The following is a 20,138-nucleotide window of genomic DNA, read 5'->3' as shown; positions in this document are numbered from 1 at the left end:
ATGTATATCGATGCGTGTGTATCTAGTCCGCTTGGTCCCAGTTACCTGGTCTTGGTGCTTGAGGGGCTGCTGGTCCACCCGCCTTCTTGGCCATGATGATTTGGTCCACAGACAGGACTGTAGTGGCAGCTTCCGTGGCAACATTAATTGCGAACTTCTTCGTGGCTAGCATGTCGTAGATACCTTCTTCTCTGATGTCCTTGATCCCTTCTTCCTGTTCTCCATCAACGTCAATACCCTGATACAGACTTTCTTCGCTCTCGTTGGCATGGGAGGCGTACAAGTTTGGTAATACTTCGTTCACTTCGAGACCGGAGGTTTCAGCAAGTGTACGTGGAATGACTTCGAATGCTAGAGCAAATTGCTTGATAGCAAGTTGTAGCAAACCAGGGGTCTTTTCACCGAACTTGGTGATTCTAGAGACTAGCTCGATTTCAGTGGCACCGGCACCAGGCAATAGCTGGCCACCTGCTTGCTTCATTAAACCCTTAATGGCGGACACACCACCGTCAATAGCTCTTTCTATGTCGTCCAGGTTGTTTTGTGTGGCACCTCTGAGAATGATTGTGGATGTTCTCGTAACCTCGTCTGCTTCTTGCTTGAAAACAGTAACTCTATCACCACCGATTTCCATGGTCTTTACGGTATCCACTACACCTAATTCTTCTGGTGTTGGAGCACCGAGTCTTGGCATTGGTGTAGCACCGCATACACGGCATATTCTTCTCAATTCAAACTTGCTTGGAACTTTCAAAACGAGAATTCCATATCTGTTCAAGTAATGTAGAGCCAGTTCACCCACACCAGCACCAGCAACAATACATTTCACACCCATGTCAGCAATCTCTTTCATCATGGCATCAATTTGTTTTTCTTCACCTTTCGAGAAGTCGAGCATTTCTTGAGCGTTATGCAGTAAAACAGTTCCCTTGGTCTCGGTGTTGGCAATGTCTAATGGACAGGTAAAGACGGCAACTTTATGTTTCTCACCTTCTGGCAGGGATTTCACATGGCCTTCTGGTTCTCTGTTGAACACCATACCTTTGATGACTGAGGAGTTGGCAAGAGACCCACCCATGATCTTAACGACACGGATAGAGTCGACGTTGAAGTATGGGTTGCTGACAGAGCCCTTTGGTAGCACATAGGAGACGGCCTCGGCAACCAAGCTGCTTAGAATATCTTCAGACCCATATTGTTTTGACGAAATCACAGGCTTAATGATCTTTAGGAGCTCTTCCTTCTTGGTTTTATCGCTAACTTCATCGACAACCAACTTGTCCAATTCTTCAAGAGTGAAATTCTTGGCCATATTGTAACCCTGAATGATTTCCACCGGAGACAATCCCAGGGCAACTAACTTCTCAGATACATTCAATAATTCCCCAGCGAGAACCATGACTAAGTTGGTACCATCACCCATGTCGATCTTTTGCTGTTCAGTGGCCATCACGAGGACCTTCACGGCTGGATGAACAATATCCAACTCACGCAACATAGTAGCAGCATCATTAGTGAGAATAATCTTACCCAAATGGTTGACGATGATCTTGTTTCTCCCGCATGGACCCATAGAGGTCAGACACATCTGATGTAGTTCACGAACAGCAGCAATGGATTTATTGATCTGACCGTCGGCATTCGAGTAACTGTTGTACCCTTGCTTGAACAAGCCCGCATTGGGGTTCTGTGGCAATCTCAATGACATGTTTACTAGTAGTTTTTGCTGTTTATACGCTATTTGATGCATTGACTAAATAGGCTTTTTATATTTTTCGCCACTTCCATATACATCGCTATATGAAAAATTTGGTAACATGATATTGGGAAACAACGTGCTCATCGACAAGTAAGATAACGTCGATAAAACTTCGTGTGAGGCAAGTTGTGGCCTTATTTAGCTTGAACATTCAACTAAGCTTATATATAGCAAGAAAACTGGGTCGAAAACGGTGGCTTGCCGGTAAAGTTTTACAGTTTTCGGGTGCATCAAACCTTGCGAACTTCTTCTGTAACTCTTGATGGTAAAAATCTTTAAAATTGCAATATACTTGGATTATTTTGGTTCCTGATGGTCGTGAAGGGCCATTATTCTTTTCATGAAAAGTTCTTTCACAAAATGTATATGATTCTTGAAATCGATCAAAATAAGAATTAAATATTAATTTCTATCAGTAATATATAGATGAAAAATTGTCACAAGAATCAGACAAATAATGTCTGTACTGAAGTATAGGTCATAACTCCCACACCAAAAGCTAGGAGCAGAATATCACATATTAAGCTCCAATATCTTGTATCCTGGTCATCTTTGAAAGCTTTGAAATGGAGTAGTGGGGGATGAATATAAATCAATGGTATACAAGCGAGTGACCCCACCAGCGATACAAACTTGTCCAAATTGCTAGCACCAACCCATGCAAGTACAGATGTTAAAACTACAATTATACAACGGAAATAGTTCTTTCTCCACTTAATTTTGGGATTGTATTTCCCTGATGCATTCGATGGAAATGTCCAGTGTTCCAAGATTCTAATTGCAGGGAAGAGCTGTAAAGGTGTTGACAGTAGGATAGCCATTGAATAAAATAGCTGCACAAGCAGTGTGTAGGGACTATCTTGCGGGAAGTTCAATAAAACGACTGTTTGAACGTTTGAACCAAATGCAGAGTAACATAATAGACCACATGAGATGAAAACCACGGATACAATACACATAACACCAAATAATGACGACTGGAATTTTTCTGGATGTCTCATTGATTCTTGAATAGGGATTAAAAGACCGATACCTTCAAATGTGAATATTGCTGTACCGATGAAAAGTGACCAGTCTGAATTATTAAACCATACCATTGTAGCTGTTGCAATAGAATTTTTTGCAACGTAGTATATGGCATAGTAATAAACATAAATCAACCCCAACAAAATAAAAAGATCTGCAAGAAGAGCAGTCACACTCAATTTTGCGATATTTCTCGTTAATGACAATGGAATGAAAATCAAAGCTTGTAAGACGATGAAGATACCCAGACCTAGACTACCATCAGGCAAATTTAAAGCGCCTTGGCAAAATACTTGTAAGTTTGTTGCTGTAAATACGGTGTATGCGGCAGAGAAACCGATCTGGGACAAGGCAATCGACGCCAAGATCGCTAACTTCATCTTTGAGCCATATAAAACTTCACCCATGTCACCATACCCGGCTACGCCAACTTTATCTTTTGTTATGATCAAAAGTATGAAGCAATAATACGAGAGTACTGCACACATTAGAAGACAGAGAGAACTAAAACCCCAACCACCATTACTGAAAGCCTTTGGTAAAAATAAGACACCCGTACCCACGAATGATTTAAGCAAAAGTAACACGGCCTTGAAAGTCGAAGTTTTGTGCGCTGCTCGAATGCTCGAAATTGACGGGGTCCTCGTCAATAGCAGCGATGCCTCTGTCTCTGTCTCTATAGCCTCTTCTTCATCGTATTCTTCTTCTTCCTCGACTTCAGAATCTGCCAAATCTTCACCGGCGAAATGACCATACAAAGTTAAAAACTCGATAAAATTCCTAGTGATGAAATTAGGCGGAAGTTCTTTCCTCTTTCTATGTTTATGTATTATGAAAGACCTCCTAAACCCCCCTGGAGCTCTAATTTCATCATGTGTCATCATTACAGTGGGCATATCATTTGGAATATTGAGTTCCGGATTCACTAAATTATTCAGAGTAGCTGAATTTATTGACAAAGCGGAAAAACTCATCGATCTCCTTCTCCTAAAATCATTATTCCCATTCCTTACAGGCGATGAAGGTACGTTTTGATTCGATCTCTGTAACGGCGTGGTAGGATGCTCATTAGTCCACTTGTATAAATCTCGTGTCATATCGCCTCCTTGTAACTGCAAATCGTTAGAATTTTTCACCAAGTGACGCGCTACAGCACCAACCATCTGTGGATCAGGATTGTTGAAGTCCATACTACTATTACTGTTCCTAAGACTACCGAATGTCATGACATTTTCGGATGAAGGAACCAGAGGAAGCTTCAAAGAAGCTAATGTACTCGATCTTCTACTACTTAAAGACCTATTCGACTCATTATTGTTGATATGCACATTGACAGGCTTTCTTTCATTATCTTCACCCATTTTTAGTGGTTTATTCCATTGCTCATCATGTATTAGTTAATCCTAGTCGTCTTGGATTTTCTTTGCTTTTTGATATGTCTTGCCTTGGGCCGAGTTACTTAAACAGGGAAATAATTCCTTATTGGGAGTCCTATTTCCAGAACCGGAAAAAACATAAGTCACGTGACAATAGCACATTATTACCATCATCTTCCATGGGATTCATGCATTGAGAGCTACTGGGCACCATCTAATAGTGCTTTGACGTGTCATATAGATGGATCTAACGTGCATGTCGTCCAAAAACTGCCGTGCAGGCCCTCAGAAACCTGAAAAAGCCCATTATTCCTTCCACAGGGATACTTGTCAGATCGCACTCAGCTCTTGACGGTGTAAGTACACTTCCATTCGGCAAACCCATTGACAGGATTGCAATACGATATGGTATATTACCTAATATGTGTTATTGCATAGTGTTTTACGTTGCGACATCGCACTATTGAAAATAGCAATCGAATCAAAATTGATATTGATGAGCAAAAAATTCTCGAATAAAGCAGAGTGTAGAACCGCTGGTATCATTACAGATTAGTCGCTTTACCACCCTTCCCGACTCATATACTGTAGTTATCTAGGTTTTGTGCAGTGCTGCTGAGGTTTCTTATGATGGCTAGTTTAGAAGATCTGATTCCCACCGTGAACAAGTTACAGGATGTCATGTATGCTTCCGGGATAGAAACAATGAATCTACCCATTTTAGCCGTAGTAGGGTCACAATCGTCTGGTAAATCATCTATACTGGAGACATTAGTCGGTCGAGATTTCCTTCCTAGAGGTAATGGGATCGTGACGAGAAGACCATTGATCTTGCAATTAATTAATACGTCCCCAGAATCGCGGTCTCCTTCAATAACACCACCTCTATCCAAGAGTAACTCGTCCAGGAGCGATGATAGTGATGAATTTGTAGATCCCAAGGAGGATTTTACATCTCAGCTTAAAAACAGACCAAATTACAGGAACAATACAATCAGATCAGAAGAATGGGGCGTCTTTTTACATAAACCTGATGAAAAATTTTATGATTTCCAAGAAATTCGTAAGGAAATCGAATTAGAAACTGTTAGAATTGCTGGTAAGAATAAAGGAATCAGCAAGATTCCAATAAGCCTCAAAATTTATTCTCCTTACGTGTTGAACCTGACTTTGGTCGATCTACCAGGGATTACGAAAGTTCCAATAGGCGAACAGCCTCATGATATCGAAAAGCAAATAAACAATCTGATATTAGATTATGTTGCCACCCCAAATTGCCTGATCCTTGCGGTTTCTCCAGCTAATATTGATATAGCCAATTCAGAATCATTAAAATTAGCAAAGGAAGTAGATCCTCATGGCGCAAGAACGATTGGTGTTCTTACAAAATTGGATTTAATGGATTCAGGAACAAATGCAATTGATATATTGATGGGGAAAGTTTATCCATTAAAATTAGGTTTTATTGGTGTAGTAAATCGTTCGCAGCAAGATATCCAAGAAAATGTAACAGTGAAAGAAGCATTAGACAATGAAGATGCTTTCTTCAAAAGACATCCAATGTATAGGAGAATTGCAAGCCGCTGTGGCACTCGTTACTTAGCAAAACTGTTGAATAAGACCTTGATGAACCATATTAGGGACAAATTGCCCGATATCAAAGTCAGATTGAATAGTTTGATAAACCAAATGGAGAAACGGCTGCTATCGTTTGGTGATCCTTCAATGTTCGATGGATATGAGAACAAATCCGGCCTTGTGTTGCAACTAATCAATACTTTCGCCACCAATTTCATCGCTTCCATCGATGGTACATCCTCTAATATTAATACAAAGGAATTATGTGGAGGTGCAAGAATTTACTATATCTATAACAATATTTTTGGTCGTACTTTGAAGTCTGTTGATCCTACCGCAAATTTATCGAAGAATGACATACGGACCGCCATAAGAAATAGTACAGGTCCTAGAGCAACTTTATTTGTACCAGAATTGGCGTTCGATCTTTTAGTAAAACCACAAATTAAGCTACTGCTAGAGCCTTCCCAACATTGTATCGAGTTAGTCTTTGAAGAACTAATAAAAATTTGCAATAAATCTGGCTCTTACGAGCTATCCAGATATCCTAACTTAAAAAATATTCTGATTGATGTGGTTAGTGAACTGTTACGTGAAAGACTTGAGCCAACACATTCATATGTTGAAAGTCTGATCTCAATTCATACCGCTTACATAAATACGAACCATCCAAGATTCTTAGGCGCAACTGAGGTAATGTCTGATATTTTAAATGAAAGAGACAGGAAAAAGAATGAATCAATGAAGAAGCCGATGGCATTGAATGATATTTCACAGAATTACAAAAATGCGGACTCGATAAGTGTTAGCTCTATACCGCTCACCAAAAATGATATACCCAATGGCGGCAACAATCTAAATATAATGATTGATGAAGCTCTCTCAAAGTCAACAAGTAATCTCGATCTGAATGGTAACAATATCCACAACACTGAAAAAGAATCCTTTTTGAACTATTTTTTTGGTCAAGATAGAGATCGTCTTTTGAATAATGCAACAAATTCGAAGATTCCTGAATATAAGAATATCGATAGTTCTATTATGAATGATTTCAGTGCACCTAATGTTGTGCAAAATGATACGATTATGGAACCTGATGTAACTTTGAGTGAACGAGAGGAGCTAGAATGCGAATTAATTAAAAGATTAATAGTATCCTATTTTGGTATCGTCCGAGAAATGATTGAAGATCAGGTTCCAAAGGCTATTATGTGTCTGCTTGTAAATTTCTGCAAGGAAAATGTTCAAAATAGACTGGTTAAAGAACTATACAAAGAATCGATGATGAATGAATTACTGAAAGAAGATGATACATTAGTTCAGGAACGTTTTAATTGCGAACAACTTCTAAATACCTACAAGAAAGCATCTTCAATTATTAATAACATTCTATAATATCCCAATCGCTGTATATAAAAATTATTTACTATTTCCGCTACTATCACCTGTATTTAAATTCAAATGTTATATAAATGTTATTTACACTCGATGTTTAAAGAATATATAAAAATCACGGTCTCCTCGAGACATTTATTGGCTTCGAGACCGAATTCGAAGAGTAACCCTGGTCAATAGGCGTATTTTCTTCTGATGGGGCTGCCTCCACCCTCTGTGGCGGCAATAGAGGTTGAGTGACATTTCCAGCTTCATCATTACTGAAACTTTCATCATCACTAGGCCTATCTTCTTTTCCGACTCTCACTACAAGAAGACAGCCAAGTAAGGATACTATAAACATGACACCGAGTACTATACCAAGCCCAATAGCAACAATGGGCAAAGTAAAGTGATAATGCTCCTTTTCTAGCCAGTCAACTGAGAGTGGTCTATCAATTAAAAAAATGCATGAATTTTCCTTTTCAGTAGAACAACCCTTATTTAAAATCCTAACTTGATTTTCCTCATTATTCTCAAACTGTAAGAACTGTCCACTACTTTGTAAATTTTTGCACTTCAGCTTTTGGCCTAGAATTGTAAGAATTTCATCCTCTTCATTGCAACTTAATAAGTGCTTCGTGGTATTACCCATTATTATATGTAACTTAAGGAACTTCGCTAGATTTTTATAATCAGCATTGATGCCTTCTACATCCAAAGAAGACATGGTTGGAACCAAAATAGAAAAGTCAGTACTATTGTTTCTGGACAGGATTCCTGATAAGTTAGGGAAAGATTCGATAAGATCAATTAATGGATATGTACCTGTGGTATTAATGAGGTCTTTTAGACTAATATCTAATTCTTTTGGTACGGGCACTGTATCTATAGGATGAATGACACCTTGATTGAACATAACGTCATAATTCTTTTTCAATTGAATTGAACTCTTTAATGAACTGATGTTGGAAGACATTTCTTCTCTATTTTCAGTCATTATGACTCTTGATGATTCGCCCAAAAGATTTCTTGTATCGACGGTGACGTTACCACCGTTTGTGTAGATAAGGCCGTCAACAATATAATTTTTCATGATCAATTCTACAGCACTAGAATTACCCCTAATATATTCGAGATTGAGACCTAATTTGTTCCAGGAATCGAAACAAGGTAAAAAGACAGTGTAGCCCTTATGATTACTTTCCAGATCTAGCAATCTTGACTGCCTCAAAAAGAAAATAGACTGGGAACATGAGTCAAATCTAGGGATTGATTGTAGTAATTCGCCTGGTAGAGTCAGTGCCTCATTTATCACATAAATTAGTGTATTACCCACCTGGTAAGGTGTTGAATGAAGAATTTTCTGTCCTCCATTAATTTCGTAGCCATTTTTAGATTTGGTTATTTTTAACCTTTGACAGTTCCCACCTAACCTTTTATTGGAAGAACAAAATGCTGAAGAGAATAGTTTGGTAGAGCTATGCTCGTCATAGACACCTGGAAACTCAGATTCCAACCATATTTGCTCTTCTACAAAATGGTAAAGTAAAGTTGATCTTGCAAACCCGTTAGAATCACTTTGTGAAGATTTTGATACGAAAATAGTTAAATTTTGCCTGTTATCTTGAATCAAGTTTTCCAGCTTTCTAATATAGATTTCATCAACGAATACTGACGAATTTAATCCAAGAAGATATTTCTCAGCATCAAATGATAGGCCATGGTTCAAAACATCAAGATCCCGGAAGAGATGAGCAATACCAGTATCATAAATTCTGTTAGGGTCTGTGGATAAAGACGTAGAATTGACTGTAAGCTTTGAACCCAATTCATTACTTTCCATGAGTAAAACCTCATTATTTAAGTTTTTCACTCCAATATCAACGGTACCACCAATAATGGAACCGACAACAAGATTCTTGAGAAGTGTTATTATATCGTCTTTCCATCTTTCTTGAATTACTTCATTCACTTGATCAAAACTCTGAAATGCATTGAGTAAATAGTCGAGCTCGACTGCATTAAATTGGTTTTCAAAATTTTTGTCAGAAGGAACCAATATCGTTGCGTTCTGAATCATAGAATCAAGCTGTTTGACCTGACCTAACAAGCGTTCCAAATGGTCACAGGTTTCTGATTTACTTCCCATCACGGTTAACAGATCATATATACTGGGTGGATTGAATATGAGATCAGGTATACCCTGTATGACTGCATTTTGAAAATTGGGTACCAAATCACTTTCAATTATGGGGATCGTATTGACCTCAAATGATCCATCACCATCACCACCACTGAATACCAAAGGATACTTGACACTTTCAGAAATCACTAGCGTCTGTTTATCAAAATCCTTCGTATACAGAGTCCGGTTGTAAACGATATAGTTCTCGATATCAAACTTGGACATATCGAAATTATCAATAAATGCTGAATTGAAAGGAACAATAAGCGTAAAATCATCTAGATCGTTCAGGTACGAAACATATCCCTTCCTCTGTACCACTCTTAAGAACGTAGAAAACTCCACGTTGTCTGATAGTATATCAATTACAGTAGTAAACTCATTTTTTATATGTCTAGCATTCACAAATGTATGAACACAAAACGTTAGAATAGCGAAAAATTGCATGAACTTCGACATACCAAACCTATGCAAATATCACTACCACCGCTTGTAGATCCACTATTAGCCACAATTAGCAAAATACGGTGCGTTTTCTATCCTGATGGAGGTATAACAAAGGATGTAATTATGATTGATTTTTATTGAGGACTTCGGAGAAATTTCATATGATGAGACATTAGAATACTTTATATATACAAATTTAATGGCAGTTATATAACATACAGAATGATCAGTTATATTGCATGTAACGAGATGTGGAACTGAACTTCTTGTAACCATTGATAACTTTGTCGACGGCTTTGAGGAAATCCTTTTCGGTAGCAACTTTTCTTCTTGCTCTGATGGCGAACATACCAGCTTCTGTGCAGACAGATCTTAATTCGGCACCGGTAGAGTTTGGACAAAGTCTTGATATCAATTCCCATCTGATATTACGTTCTACACTCATAGCTTTAGAGTGAATACGGAAAATGTTTGCTCTACCTTCAAGGTCCGGAAGAGAGAATTCAACTTTACGATCGATTCTACCAGGCCTTAATAATGCAGGATCTAATGTATTTGGTCTATTTGTTGCGAACATAACTTTGATGTTACCACGAGGGTCGAAACCGTCTAATTGTGTGATTAATTCCAACATCGTTCTTTGCACTTCGTTATCACCACCAGCACCATCATCAAATCTTGCACCACCAATGGCATCAATTTCATCAAAGAAAATAATACATGCCTTCTTCGTACGTGCCATTTCAAACAGTTCTCTGACCATACGTGCACCCTCACCCACGTATTTCTGTACTAGTTCGGAACCAATGACTCTGATAAAAGTTGCGTCTGTTCTGTTTGCAACAGCACGAGCACATAATGTCTTACCGGTACCTGGAGGACCATACAACAGTATACCCTTTGGTGGATCAATACCTAGTGTAGCAAATCTTTCCGGAGACAACAATGGTAATTCAACAACTTCCCTTAACTTTTCAATCTGTTCTTTACAACCACCAACGTCACTGTAAGTGACGTCTGGTTTCTCTTCCACAGTCATCATAGTCACAGTCGGATCAATTCTTGGTGGAAGTGGCAATTCAATGTGGTATTTAGATCTGTCAACACCAACTCTCATACCTTCTTCGATATCAGTTGGTGAAACACGTTCACCAAGCCCCACAACGAACTTGGCTATCTGCTTCAGGTTGATAACGTATTTGGCATCATCTTCGTCTTCATTTCCCTCGGCTCCTTCTTCAGAACTGCTTTTAATAATCTTCGTACAACGTGCAACCTGCAAAGGATGTTCTTCACTCAGTCTCTGTCTATCACCCATGACATCCCACATATGTGAGGGCGCTAAACCTGTATCACTCTCTTTAACGCCTGCTTTCTCCTTGATTCTAGCTTCTATCTTCTTCAAATCCTCCTCTGTAACCTTCAACTTGTCTGCATAAGGAGCAGCACCATAGGTCTTCAGAACTTGAATATCACCTTCTGTCAAAGGCGCAATTTGCTCCTCCTTCTTCTCCTTACTGGATTCCTCGTCAATTGGAGTCTTATACTTTTCCCAGTCTTGTTTTGGTGGCATCTTAATAGCTTTTATATATATAAACTCTAGGTCTTGCCTTGCTGATTCTGTAATGTAAACTTATTTAACTTCCTCTTGGGTGGCAAAACTTTTTGACCTTTAACTTTTGCAATATTCGTAATTTTGCGAAAAAATAACAAAACAGTCCGCGGAGAGGATTTGAATAGAAAAATTTGACTTTTTGATTAAATACTTATATTATTATACAGCTGTTTTTAGATGAGATCCTTTGGCTATGGTCTTGATCTTTTGTTCAAGCAGAGTAGAGTTGTTATCCAAAGACTTGAGCGCATCCAAATGTATGTTCAACAATTTTACCAATTGTGTGTTTTCGTCTTGGTTCTTTAGATTTATACTTGTAGTCTTATTGAACGTAGTGCTGACTTCGTTGATTTCTTTGATTAAAGTGGATAGGTTCAAAGATAATGAGTTTAAGTTTTCGTCCAAGTTCTCTGCCGTATGATAGGCTTGTTGTCTTCTTTCGTCGTTATTGTTTGCAGTGGCGTTTCCTGAAGATGTCGTGGATAACACATCTGCCATGAGAGACTCGGTCTTCTTCTCATAATTATTCAAGAAAGTTTCTAATTCTTCCTGCTGTCTTTCAATGTACTGTAGTGTTTGATCGATTCTGTTTTGCGTTTGCTCGGCTAATAAAGTCTCTGAATATAATTGATTGATTTGTTCACCACCACTAACGAGCATTTCATCCCATTCATTGACCTTTTTTGAATATTCATTGAAATGTATAGCACTTTTGGTTAATTGGTTGGTCCATCTCGTTATTAGGTCGTCTAAAGTTTTATTATCAAGCGAAATAGGTTTCAATTCAACTTCTTTAGTAGTTAAGTTCTTACCATCGGCTAAACCGATATTGGCAGTCTCTGATTTCTTATCGTCTTCTTTCTTGGCACCAAAAGAAATAGCTGGTTTGGCTTCATCCTTCTTGTCCTCCTCTTTCTTAGCACCGAATGAGATGCCAAGTTTTGGAGCTTCCTTCTTGTCTTCTTCATTCTTTGCACCGAAGGCAAATCCGACCTTTGGAGCTTCCTTCTTATCTTCATCCTTCTTAGTACCAAAAGAGAACGCAGGCTTAGCAGCCTCATCCTTCTTTTCCTCATCTTTCTTAGCACCAAAGGAGAAAGCTGGCTTAGCTTCGTCGTCCTTTTTAGCAGCACTTCCTAGAGAAAAGGATGGTGCAGAAATGGCAGCCTCATCCTTCTTATCTTCATCCTTCTTAGCACCAAAGGAGAACGCAGGCTTGGCAGCTTCATCCTTCTTATCGTCATCCTTCTTAGCACCAAAAGAGAAGGCAGGCTTGGCAGCTTCATCCTTCTTTTCCTCATCTTTCTTAGCACCAAAGGAGAAAGCTGGCTTAGCTTCGTCGTCCTTTTTAGCAGCACTTCCTAGAGAAAAGGATGGTGCAGAAATGGCAGCAGGCTTAGTATCCTCTGTCTTCTTAGCACCAAAGGAGAACCCTGATGCGGGTGAGGGTTCTTTCTTCTCAGCACCACCAAGAGAAAATGTAGTGGCAGATGCTGACTGTTCTTTCTCATCCTTTTTAGCACCGAATGAAAAAGCTGGCTTAGCTGGCTCATCCTTCTTCTCAGTAGCTGTTAGGGAAAATGAAGGTGTAGCTACAGGTTTAGTCTCCGATTCTTTCTTGGCACCAAAAGAAAATGCTGCTTTAGCATCGTCTTTCTTTTCTGTGGAGCCTCCTATGGAAAATCCCAATGTTGGGGCAGACGTCGTACCGTTATCTGTCTTCGCTCCAAAGTTGAACCCGGTGGATGCTGTAGTAGTAGCTGCTGTAGGTTTATCGCTAGCCGTGGTACTGGCTCCAAAACCACTGAATGCTGGCTTTGTTGTGTTTGCAGTAGATGCCGCTGCAGTTTGGCCAAAGGTACTGCCAGGAGTAGTAGTGGCAGCAGAAGAAAGACCACCAAAAGCAGGTTTTGGGGCATCAGTGGATGCTGATGTTGGTGCCTGGGCACCAAATGCTGGCTTGGCTGTAGCAGTCGTAGAAGCTCCAATGCCTCCAAACGCTGGCTGTGCTGCAGCTGTTGTATTGGTAGCGGCAGCACCGAAACCACCGAAAGCTGGTTCGGCAGCATCTGTTGTAGCACTATTAGAAGCGGCACCAAAACCACCGAAAGCCGGCTTGGAGGCATCAGAACCAGAAGCAGATTGACCAAAACCGCCAAATGCTGGTTTGGAAGTATCTCCCGTGGCAGCAACAGTATTATTACTGGAGCCAAAACCACCAAATGTAGGCTGTGAAGTACCACCAGTACTAGTATTAGCTGTTCCAGCTGAACCAAAACCACCAAATGTTGGTTTTGAGGCATCCGCACTAGTAGTGTTGGTAGTAGTTGCGGAAGAACCAAAACCACCAAACGCTGGCTTTGATGCGTTGGTGGTATTATTAACCGCTGAGCCGAATCCACCAAAGGTTGGTTGGGACGTAGCTGTGGTGTTGGTTTGCGCTGTACCGAAGCCTCCAAAGGCAGGTTTAGAATCATTTGTGTTTGTAGAAGTATTGCCGAAGCCAAATGCCGGTGTTGTACTGTTGGTAGCAGTGCCAAAAGCTGATTGTCCAGTGGAAGACTGAGTTCCAAACCCAAAGGCCGGTTTACTTTGATTATTAGTAGTACCATTATTGCTATTATTACCAAATCCAAACGTTGGTTGAGTATTATTCACATTAGTACCAAACCCAAAGGCTGGCTTGCTAGCATCGTTCTGGTTTCCAGTACCAGCATTACCAAATGGCTTATTATTTGGTGTACTAAAATTCACTGTTTGCAATATGTATAATCTTTTGTTAGTAAAGTTCTTTGGACTGATCAAACATAAATGTTAAGAGATATCTTATACGCTAGTCTTCCTAGAAGCCGCAAAAGAATATCTTCTAAAGCAGAAAACAATCTCTGACATATTAAAGATTCACATACTATTTAACGAAGACTATTTACTCCAATTGGTCTGGTTATCTCCACAAATCTCTATAGTCTCTTCACCTATTCACCTATACGTACGATTTCGATTTCGAATTTTTTTCTATATACAAGAAAAAACGTTCGTGCGGGTAACAACGCGCGTGAGAATAAATGCTAATAGATTTAATTATAATTATACAATTATGAAGTATGTCATAGTTTATGAATTTTCATGCTGTTTAGGTACTCTCTTGCGTTCCAACTTATCCAGCACTTGGTCATATGCTGCGCTGATGGCTTCCTCTTCTTGAGAGTCCATGTATTTTTGTAGTCCTTGGAGTTTAGTACGGCAACGTCGCCTAACTTCTCTACCGGCTGAGATTCTTCAGTTTTCGATTGGTGAAGTCCTTCAAAATCTGCGCTTGAGGAATCTGACACGTTCAGACAGTTTTTCTCTGGACAATTTCCCCCTTGTCTTTTGAATATGTGATGGAGATGATAGCCTTGCCTATGTAACTCATCAATTGCGTTGATTACAGACGCTACATCACTTCTCAACAAGAATTCTTTGATTTGATCACTATCCATGCTTTCTGCAGCACGCCCTAATGCGTCCCTCTCTTCCTGAGATACTGTGTTTGGTAAGGAATCATGATGTTCCTCACCTGTTTCTTCATTTGGAACAGAAGGCTTCAAATGTTCAGGTTCAGGACTCTCCGTCAACGGTACAGCGTCTTCTGCATCATTGGATGTTTTTTCAATTTGAGCGGAACTGAAAGGTAATAGTGCAGTATGGCCCGTTCTGCCAAAAGAAGAAAATTCCAGAATGGCTTCTCTTTGAGCGGTGCCGTCAGGAGAACGTGGTTCATTCATTATTTCCATAGAATCCTTATGATCTGTTCTTTCTTTCAATAATCGTGTTCCTTTTTCAAGACTTGCATCAATGACACAAAGTCTAATTAGAGTTTCTTTACCTTCAAAATTTAATTCCCCTTGAAGCCTTAAGGAAAACAAGTCCTGGACAACCTTAGTAATCTTTTCTCTGGCTATAGATAGCCTGATAATAAATTTTTTCACTGTTTGATTATATTCCTCTCTGTCAACGTTATCAAGGTCTTCAGTGAGCAGCATCACCAATTGCTTCTTCAAATTGTAAGCAGCGTCTTTTCTCTTTTTGGCGTCTGCGTTATTAATGAAATCAGGCTTTTGAGTGTCATTTTCCTTAACCCTAGTCAACTCGTTTTGAATGTTATTCATGGTGTACAAAGAAATTTGATCTTTGATCTTTTCTGGGACATAAATATAGTCAATATCCAATGTAATCAAAGAGGAATTTTTTTTCATAACTTCCGCCATTGCTTTACTAGCGGCCAAATCTAATGGAGTACCTAACATGGAAAAATACTTCAGCTTGGTACATAATGGTAGAATCTCTGCTAATGTCACAACATCCGTCGAAGACATCCCGTTATAATCCAAATGAAGTCTTAATAGTGAAACGAAAACAGGTAATGTATTCATCAATGTGCTTAAACAATGTGGGAACATTTTCGGATTGTTGGATAAATCCAGAAACCTCAAATCTTCTGCATAACTCAGGGTACTTATCAATTTCAACACATCATTGGTTTTACTTGTATCGTTCTCATTGACTTGTAAATTTGTTCCATTCAATGAAAGATACCTGAAAACATTTTTCTTTCCCTCTTTATAAATCTTATTCCAGACAGCTTCACGGAACGCTTCTAATTTACCAGATAAATCATTGAATCCGATATCTAGACCAATGACATTGGAATTTACCAACCATTTGGCGAGGATTTCACATTGTTCTAAAGTCAAATCATTATATGCCAACCCCAATCTTGTAGTTTTGACACATGCAACTTCAATGAAAATCTTAAATTGTGATACGGTCATCTTTGCTCCTGATAAAACCAACTCCTCTACACCTCCTTTGAAGGTTATGGCACCCGCCATCAAATTCCAATTCATATCGGATCTATTATCTAAGTTACATTCCATACGAGTAATGTTATTCTTATTTCTCAGTGAAGATTTTGATGGTTTTTGAACATTGGTCTTGATTTGAGGAACCATTGTCAAATCTAGAGCATTCAATGCCTTTGAATGGGAAATAAAATATGCCAGTAATTTCCAACCTTCTTCGTCCAATGGAGTATTACGAAGCGACAATTTTTCAAAATTAGCCTTGTTGGCTAGTGCACTCAATATTGTTTTTAGCATTTCCACTGATAGACTAACACCGTCCAGAGATATACATGAGATCGGAGAAACTCTAATGAAATCAGAGAAAGACCAAATTTCAACCATGGATGGTCTTGGATTACGCAGTTGTAATAATGGGATTGGGTCTGTAGACCCCGGGGTAAGTTGTTTCAAAGTGGCAGGTATAGGTAGAATCTCTCTCAAATGGCAACATCTAGTGTATACAACATCATGAGGAATTTTTATGTTTGGTGGTGGGATCATCTCGTCATCTGAAGTGGAGCTCATGGATGGCAATGATGCGGAAGATGGCATGGTTGATAAAAGTGTGTTTGACGAGGAACGTCTTGTGATCATTGGCTTATCGATGGTCAAATGTGATGCAGTCTTACTCACTTTAACATCATCTTCATTAATACCGGGAGAATCCTTAGCTCTTGCTTCTGCAGCAGCTTCTGCAGCAGCTACTCTAATGTTCCTTGTTTGTGAGTCAAGAACTACATCATTTTTCTTCCCTTCTGTGTCATTATTTTGTTGTGGTCTGCCCTCTTCTTTTTTTTTCAAACTACACAAACTTAAGTTAGGAGAAAGTAACTTTAATTGACCGGAACCTCCAACCACGATACCTGTACTCGATTCTTCCATTATTTTCCTTTTTTCTTCGGGAGATAACTTATGAATTATGACGGAACCGTTTGATTTTACTTCTACCTCTCCCTTTCTTGGATGCTTACTGCAAATTTGTTGCGGAGGATCATTGAAGTACGTGTTAGTTGCAAATGAGACATGTTTTAAAGTTCCCATGTCTTCTAATCCTGGTACAGCGGATGCCTTAGCAGGATCAAATAGTTTTGAATCGTTCTTCAAGTTAGACTTAGAGGGATTTTTAGTCACATTTGTTGCTACAGCGGTTGAATCAGGAACATTGACATTGGAATTACCGTATGAGGTCACTTTTTTTAAGAAAGCACCAAATTTATTTGAGTTATAATTCGCAGATAATGGAGTCGCCGAGGATTCGCTATCGAGGGTAGTATTACTTCTATTGTTACTAGTATCTGTCGAGATATTATTTGTTGATGCTTTTATGGCAGAAGGCAGCTTTGACGTATCTGGATGAGGTGGGATAGGCCTCCCTTTGACATCAAATTTTTTACTACTGTTCTCTTTCGAGTAAATATTTTCGTAGCCTTCGTTGTTATCGTCTACTATAGAGAATAAAGCTCGTTTCGTGGAGCTTGAAGCAGTATCTTTAAATGCAGAGACTGAATAATTTTTAGACTTATAATACTTCAAAAATTCCATCAATCTCTTATCTTCCTTTGTATTTCCAAATTTATTATTCTCAGAAACCTGACATGATTCACCACCAGAGTAAGAGTCCCTGTGGTGATGATGGTGATAATGATGATGTACGGACTCTTCTTTACTCCTCGCCAAATTTTGGGATCTAGTATTCTCTTGACCGGGGAGAGCACGCTCTCCACGCTGAGTATTACTTTCTTCAGCTAAACGGCTATTTTTTGAAGGAGTAGCTATGCTGGCTGACCTTTTAGTTTTAGTGTCTACAGTTAAAGATGGAGGAGGCGTCTGCGTTCTGGAAGTAGGTTGGGATTGGGATTGAGATCTCTTACGGCTGAAAAGACTTCTCAAAAACCCAGATTTCTTTTCACTTCTCGAATCCACAGACCCACTTCTCATCCTGTAATTCCCCGTATCAGCTATGGATTCAGATTGCGTCCTTCTTAGCTGCAGTCCCGCAGGTGGTAAGTCATCGGCCCTTGAATCTATTACATGCGAGGAATCAATCTCCGTGGTTTCAATATCCTCGTTACTACTGGTTTTCTTCACTTCACTTAGACTCTCAGATTCGAGATAACTATCCTTGAACAGGTTGCCACCATTGTCACCGGTGCCTTTGCTCTCGCCATCTTTACGTTCAGACTTCTCTTTATCTTTAACTTTCGACCTTATCACCCAGTCCACATCCACAACGGGGACATTATGTTCCTTTAATATATTTTGAGTGTCCTTAGGATCCATACTTTTACTGTCCGGCAGTTCCAAGTTGCAGAGATCTCAGATACAACTCAAATATGTCTAATTGTGGTTCCAACTTCTTAAAAACCTCCCTCTGTTTAGAAAGGCTTCTCTCCTTTTCTCGCAGCGAAATATTGCGTTATTCGTGCAAGTTTCCTTATTGGGCAAGGAACGAGCCGGAAGTGGAAACATCTTACCGGAAACAGCAATATGTTACTTGTTTCGGTATTTTGTGCTGTATTAGGAAATGGAGTTCCCTAAAACGGAACAAGAATAGTTGAAAAATTTAAAGTGATATGAATAAATTGAGTGTGATGCCAGTCAGTATTCGATGAGCTAGTAGTTGGATGGGATGGCTGAGCTGGTGCAGAGGATCATTAAGAAGTATAGTACACGGGAGCAGCTGATTGCCAATGGGGTGTGGAAGAACGAGCTGTATACGTTCAGTAATGACCAGATATTGTCCCGAAAGGCTAGAGGTTGGCTGTGGAAAAGCTTGCTGCTGCATGTAGACGAAGGTGACTATAATGACGTTAGACACGAGGATTATGAGTTAATAGCGATTCCTGACATATCTGCCGAAAAGACAGCGACTGATGATGCTACAGTAGGGAGCGTTTCACAGCATCGTGGTACTTCTAGGGTGCCGACGGGGTTGAAGAAGATAACTAATGGTATAAAGAAATTGACTCCAAGGGAAGTGCATACGCATCCTTTGCATAGTGCAGAGGATCCAAATGGAAACGATGGTGACATGTCCCTGGAGGATACTCTTGAGATCATTGATTTGGACTTGTCGAGGCTGCTGTTGGATGAAATTTTCCAAAAATCTGAGGTCCATTCTCAAATGAAACAAATAATGCTCAGTTACCTGGTACTTTCCAATAGGAGTGGATTGCCTCTTACAGAGCAAAGATTTTCTTATAAACAGGGCTATCACGAAATTTTGGGTGTCATTTATTTACAACTTCATTCACTTGTCTCTTCACATGCAAATACTTCTAAAGCTACACTGGTCATTTACAGCAAGTTAATGAATCAACTAGCCCCCACATTCTATAACGAGACTAACCTACTTAATTGGGAAAAGAATTATTTTATACCCATCTTACAAGTTGTCTCACCAAGTCTCTACACCATTTTCTATAATAAAAGACTCAATGCACACTCGAATTTAATATGGCTGATTAGATGGACTAGATTATTATTCATAAGGGAACTATCCATGAACGATTCCTTGATTCTTTGGGATCATATTTTGACGTTTAATTATCAGTTGAAAATTCTGATGACTTGTATTATTATAATGCTGCTTACCAATGTGCATGATGAAATTTCAATGATAGACAGTCATGATAACGATGATTTGATAGAATTCATGTTACATTTTAAAGACGATTATGCTAAGAAAAAAATTGATATTTTATCAATATGCAAAATTTCTGGAACATTATGTGAATTATGGAGTTATAAAAATCTCAATGGCATGAAATCAATTGTTACTGACTTCATGAAAGCAAATAATAAATCAATTGATCCGAATAGACAGAGAATTGAAAATAAATTACGTCAAAGAGTGGCTAGATCTCTAAATAAATAAATAAATTGAATA

At 39.1% G+C, this 20,138-nt stretch overlaps 8 protein-coding genes across 8 annotated transcripts; 2 read left to right on the top strand and 6 right to left on the bottom strand.

Moving 5' to 3' along the window:
- Nucleotides 1-22: 22 nt before the first annotated feature.
- On the bottom strand, nucleotides 23-1,750 carry KAFR0H03670 (uncharacterized protein; the record flags this gene model as incomplete). The annotated part of the gene is made up of 1 exon (XM_003958863.1): nucleotides 23-1,750. One exon carries the CDS (start codon nucleotides 1,748-1,750, stop codon nucleotides 23-25), a length of 1,728 nt encoding a protein of 575 aa, XP_003958912.1.
- A 455-nt stretch (nucleotides 1,751-2,205) lies between these two features.
- On the bottom strand, nucleotides 2,206-4,146 carry AVT3 (Avt3p; the record flags this gene model as incomplete). The annotated part of the gene is made up of 1 exon (XM_003958862.1): nucleotides 2,206-4,146. The coding sequence occupies one exon, from the start codon at nucleotides 4,144-4,146 to the stop codon at nucleotides 2,206-2,208; it is 1,941 nt and encodes a 646-aa protein (XP_003958911.1).
- Nucleotides 4,147-4,788: 642 nt separating this feature from the next.
- Nucleotides 4,789-7,134, top strand: DNM1 (dynamin-related GTPase DNM1; the record flags this gene model as incomplete). The annotated part of the gene is made up of 1 exon (XM_003958861.1): nucleotides 4,789-7,134. The coding sequence occupies one exon, from the start codon at nucleotides 4,789-4,791 to the stop codon at nucleotides 7,132-7,134; it is 2,346 nt and encodes a 781-aa protein (XP_003958910.1).
- Nucleotides 7,135-7,249: 115 nt separating this feature from the next.
- On the bottom strand, nucleotides 7,250-9,760 carry KAFR0H03640 (uncharacterized protein; the record flags this gene model as incomplete). Its single annotated transcript, XM_003958860.1, has 1 exon — nucleotides 7,250-9,760. One exon carries the CDS (start codon nucleotides 9,758-9,760, stop codon nucleotides 7,250-7,252), a length of 2,511 nt encoding a protein of 836 aa, XP_003958909.1.
- A 214-nt stretch (nucleotides 9,761-9,974) lies between these two features.
- RPT1 (proteasome regulatory particle base subunit RPT1) lies at nucleotides 9,975-11,321 on the bottom strand (the record flags this gene model as incomplete). The annotated part of the gene is made up of 1 exon (XM_003958859.1): nucleotides 9,975-11,321. The coding sequence occupies one exon, from the start codon at nucleotides 11,319-11,321 to the stop codon at nucleotides 9,975-9,977; it is 1,347 nt and encodes a 448-aa protein (XP_003958908.1).
- A 201-nt stretch (nucleotides 11,322-11,522) lies between these two features.
- On the bottom strand, nucleotides 11,523-14,273 carry NSP1 (FG-nucleoporin NSP1; the record flags this gene model as incomplete). Its single annotated transcript, XM_003958858.1, has 2 exons — nucleotides 11,523-14,116; nucleotide 14,273. Coding segments are annotated over 2 exons (2,595 nt in total).
- Nucleotides 14,274-14,470: 197 nt separating this feature from the next.
- MHP1 (Mhp1p) lies at nucleotides 14,471-18,529 on the bottom strand (the record flags this gene model as incomplete). The annotated part of the gene is made up of 1 exon (XM_003958857.1): nucleotides 14,471-18,529. The coding sequence occupies one exon, from the start codon at nucleotides 18,527-18,529 to the stop codon at nucleotides 14,471-14,473; it is 4,059 nt and encodes a 1,352-aa protein (XP_003958906.1).
- Nucleotides 18,530-18,878: 349 nt separating this feature from the next.
- Nucleotides 18,879-20,126, top strand: GYP6 (GTPase-activating protein GYP6; the record flags this gene model as incomplete). Its single annotated transcript, XM_003958856.1, has 1 exon — nucleotides 18,879-20,126. One exon carries the CDS (start codon nucleotides 18,879-18,881, stop codon nucleotides 20,124-20,126), a length of 1,248 nt encoding a protein of 415 aa, XP_003958905.1.
- Nucleotides 20,127-20,138: the final 12 nt, after the last annotated feature.

This window comes from Kazachstania africana, chromosome 8, assembly GCF_000304475.1.
Source record: "Kazachstania africana CBS 2517 chromosome 8, complete genome".
In the NCBI taxonomy this organism is placed as follows: domain Eukaryota; kingdom Fungi; phylum Ascomycota; class Saccharomycetes; order Saccharomycetales; family Saccharomycetaceae; genus Kazachstania; species Kazachstania africana.
Note: the sequence above shows the minus strand (reverse complement) of the source record. Positions and strands in the feature narration are given on the sequence as shown.